The following is a 5,000-nucleotide window of genomic DNA, read 5'->3' on the forward strand; positions in this document are numbered from 1 at the left end:
GCCGAGCAAAAGCAGTGAGACTGAGAAGTCCTGAAAGATACATGTGTCCTGACTTATTTTTCTAAGTAGAAAGTGACGGACATTCAATTAATTATTTCATCTTTTTCTCTCTCTCTACGTATGTCATAAGTAAATCGTAAAATAATGTCTCATACTCTTACATGCATCATATATTTACCAAGGGCAGAAAAATCCCAGGGGACTGTTGTCTGGAATTCGTTATAGGCATCATTTGTTATCAAAGGAGGTACTTGAAATGATTGGATTACCTCCCTTGTTTTCATGCAGAATGAAATCCAGACGATAAAGTATCGATCCTCCTAACTGTATCAAGATATCTAATACATTTCAATAAAAGCTACTGTTAGTTTAAGAACTGTATATGTGTATTATTGATTAAAACAAAATTAAAGTTATGTTTGTGATTTTTTCTTTATTTAAAACCTTAAATGAAAAAGTAATATATCATATTAATTTAAAACGTTTTTATTACGCGTTACATAAAAAGACAAGCAATAAGCCGTTAAAAAAATAGTTTTCCCTGTAAAATGTCAGTTACTGACTTCTGTACTAAAGAGGAAGCGATGCATTTCTGAAAAAATGTCTCCATGTCAGACAAACTGTTGAACATGCAGTCGGAGAAGTCTTTCTTTGTTGCGAGTTTCCTTAGGGATTTTGCTGTAAGTTGGAGTGAGTCTCAGTCTGATATGACTTGTTCTTCTTCTTCTGCTGTACTAGGATAACAGTTGTTTGATGTTTGTTTAACAATAGAATTATCATTTCGTTACAACAGGTATTTTTTCCTAATAAAAAACTGTCACCTGGGCATATAAAATAGTTTGTTATATACCTGATTTTGTAATAAATAATTCGCTACATACCTACAATTTTAAGTTCATTTATTTGAATTGGGACTGGGGAATTCACTTTCATTCATTATAAGCCTGAATCTGTTACGTTATAAACGAACTTTACTGTGTTAGCATCTAATCCATAGTTTTCAAGGTTGCTGAGATTAATAGTGACACTCCATGCCCTTTAAGTCCAAGTTCAGCTCCGATAGGAAGTGGGGTGAGAAGGGGTGAAAAATAAATTGTTAAAAATGACAGATATTAGTGTCTAATCCATAGTTTTCGAGGTTGCTGAGATGAATAGTGACACTCCCAATGCCCTTTAAGTCCAAGTTCAGCACCGATAGGAATGGGGTGAGAAGGGGTGAAATATAAAATGTAAAAAATGCTGGGCAATGTAACTGAAGCAACTATCTTAACAGGAAACAGAAAGGAAGTGAGGGTGAGAGTATAGGGGTGTTGGGAGGAGAAAGAGGGAAAGAGGGAGAAAGAGTTGGAGAGAGAGAGAGTTTATCTGTTGTCTTTCAGATTTTTTCCTAGCAACGCCAGGTTGGTCAGCTAATATATATGTATGTATATATATATATATATATATATATATATATATATATATATATATATATATATATATATATATATATATATATATATATATATATATATATATATATATATATATATATATATATATATATATATATATATATATATATATATATATATATATATTTATATATATATATATATATATATATATATATATATATATATATATATATATATATATATATATATATATATATATATATATATATATATATATATATATATATATATATATATATATATATATATATATATATATATATATATATATATAAAAGTGAATGTTTGTATATTAGTTTGGCCTCTATAGAAATCCAAACCACTTGACAGACCAGACAATATTTTGCACACGGCCTGTATGTCACCCTACCCCGTGACGGACATACAAACAAAGACAAAACAAATGAAATTTTCGTTTTTACGTCATCTTTTACTTCAGTTTTCTGGGTTTATTCTGACTTTTCACCCGACACTCCACCTGTTTCACCCTGCGCTGCCAGACATAATTATGATTTACCTATACAGTAAATCCAGATCCCCTATAACATCAGCTTTTGACCAGAATTTACGTGAAATTTGATCAAAATTTATAAGAATTATTAATATAATTGTTTATTACCTCAATAGAATCAACAATGAAAACCTATATCTGGTTTACAATCCTCGCCACGGTAAAAAGTAATAAACCTCTGTGATAGTGTACCCCACCTCATTAAAAAATTACTCGCGACGAAATTACCACCTTTATTTCAGTGTTCATTTTAAGCTAAACGTATCTTAATCATACTTTGCCAATAAAATACAAGTTCTTAAGTACCCTTTGATATTACCATCATCATATTTAACTACTTAATCCACAAAAAACTTCGTAGTTATGGGCACAACTTGGGGATCAAGAAATAATTCATCGACGAGACGAAACAAATCCATCACCATCCGCGCATGCGTATTAACAGACTAAATGCTTCTGTGATAAAACTACTCCTTCATTAAAAAATTACTCACGACGAAAATACCACATTTTTTCCAGTGTTCATCTTAAGCCAAATGTATCTTAATTATACCTTGCCAATGAAATACAAATTCTTAAATACCTTGAGGAATTACCATCTTCATATCTGAGTACTTAATCCACAAAAAAAAAAAAAAATCACCATTTATCGACAATTTCTAAATTAGACCATTCAGACTTCGGCCTACACTTTCCCTCAGAAAGGCTTTCGTTAACACATACAGGAAACCGAAAACGCTTGCAGCTCTTTTCACGATGTCTAAAATTACAATTGTGATAATTTAATATTTATAAAGCCAACGAACACTGTTATCTTAAGTAACTGCTGGCTAAGACCGACGTCAACATGTACGATATTTCCTTTTTTTTATTCGTTCAAATGCGAATTTCCTCATTAATTCGTTCGTTTCTTCTTCGCTTTTACCTTTAGAATGATATATATTCATTTCTATCTTTTATCAACGCGTATTGATTGAAAACAATAAATACCGATTGCCTAACATTCCTCCAAGGAAAAGAATTTTGCTTGATTTATGATTACGTTATTGTATGAATTGACCAAGAGTATAGATGCTGTACGTGTAACATTATAGACGATTCTACGTTAAGGAATTTGATGTCATTATAAAGATAATGAGTTGTAATTTATTAGGTTATGTTAAAAACGTCCCTAAAACAAATATAAAAAATACGTATCACGAGTTGAAGTTAGCCGTATAGGAAAGTGCTTGTCTTTTAAAAATATTTTAGTTACGAAAAATATTTTTCAATTTATACCACTTTTACTATTTTGCTATGGATATTTGATATACTTCTCTGCAGCAGTAGTGTGAAGAAAATGGGTGATGACTGCAGGAAACAAACAAGCAACCATACGAGATCAAAACGAACTTTCTGAAAATTTAGTAATATTGTGGATGATAAAATTGGTTATCAGGAAAATAAGGAAATCATTCAGTATGACGAAGATGTTCATTAATCCTACGAGTTTGTCGTAACTGTTTAGAAGTCGGTTATATAGCTCAATATGCTGATAAATTTAAGATAAATTTAAGACCATAAAACTGATTTTCACTTCAAAACTCTTTGTCCGGTTTCTCTCTCAGAATCTTAAGGTGTATGTGGGCTTTTATCAATAGAGCCAATTATCTATTGGAAAAAATGACAACAGTATGTTTTAGAAATTGACGACAGGATATATCTACAACTTACATTGAGCAAGTTTTCCTTTTCGCAAACCTCTACAAACTCTATATAATAAAATGACCCATCCAGCAGATACTGATTTGACTTCTACTACGATGAGATACTTCATATCATGCAAAACATATTTTTTAAGAAGGAAAAAAGATAATTAAGCGCACAAGTTATCAGTTAATATCAGTAATGGCAACGTGTTCAGTGCAATGTTGCTTGTCAAGCTTGGCCGAACTGTCTTCATAATATACTATAGTAACTTACAGATGAAAGAACCTTTTACTAAACAAAACACGTAATTCTTTTTTAAAAATCAGTTCATTCGGTAAAGTTAGTTTTCTTCAATTGGCACTGATGCCCTTTTTTGTTGTGATAATTACAATGCCAGATAATTTTGGCAATCTCGAGGAGGAATATATCATTCTATCATCTAAAGAAAATACCAATTATTAAAGTAATATTTTACTTTATTAATTAATATTCTAAATTTATGATGACGTAATATTAAAGATCTTAGGAAAATAGTGTTTAAGCTTTAATTAGAAATAAATTGTACCTTTATAGCCCGAGCAAATTCGCTGCTGAAGTGTTAAGCAAAGTCAGTTAAGATGGATGAATTGCTCGTTGTTCCTTCTCAAATCATTAAATAATTCCCCAGCCTGTACTGGAAAGAAGGCGCCGTGTTCTTTACTGCATTTTAAACTTTCAAAACCCAACCAAAAGGCTTGAAGTGCAATGTCTCTTCCCTATTTACGAACTACTCGTGAAACTTATTCAATGAACACGTCTTAAAACGTTTAACTAATGTAATACTAGATCAGAGTACCTTCCCCAAAATACTAGTGATTTCGAAATTGTCTTACAGAAGTAGAGAGAGACAGATTTCTTAGAAGACAGATGGGCCCCGACTTATTTTCTAAGAAGAAAATAACAGTATTAAATTAATCATTTCATCTCTCTCTGTCTCTCTCTCTGTCTCTCTCTCTCGGTATATGTCCTAAATAAACATAAGTGTGGTAATTTATATTTCTGTACACATTTCTTGCAAGTAGAAAGCAGCAGACTTCAATTTTTCTTAAACCTCTCTCTCTCTCTCTCTCTCTCTCTCTCTCTCTCTCTCTCTCTCTCTCTCTCTCTCTCTCTCTCTCTCTCTACGTGTATGTTCTAAATTAATCGTAAAATAATGACTCATTCTCTAACATGCACCATATATTTACCAAGGGCAGAAGAAAAAAGAAAAACTTGCCAATAATGGCCTTCGCTGAGTAGAGAATCGGTAGGAGCTGTGTATAAAAAGCCGCAAGATCCCAAAGAGAAGCACAATCTCAACTCAA

General features: G+C 31.7%; 1 protein-coding gene across 1 annotated transcript in view; it reads left to right on the plus strand.

The window, feature by feature from the left end:
* Window positions 1–1,236: 1,236 nt before the first annotated feature.
* The window catches only part of LOC136837619 (uncharacterized), a 4,606-nt gene continuing 842 nt past the window's right edge, over window positions 1,237–5,000 (plus strand). Inside the window, exon 1 of the mRNA XM_067102496.1 lies at window positions 1,237–1,293. Coding sequence (XP_066958597.1) covers window positions 1,237–1,293 — 57 coding nt within the window. The remainder of the gene's footprint in view (window positions 1,294–5,000) is intronic.

This window comes from Macrobrachium rosenbergii, chromosome 59 (assembly GCF_040412425.1).
Source record: "Macrobrachium rosenbergii isolate ZJJX-2024 chromosome 59, ASM4041242v1, whole genome shotgun sequence".
NCBI lineage: Eukaryota > Metazoa > Arthropoda > Malacostraca > Decapoda > Palaemonidae > Macrobrachium > Macrobrachium rosenbergii.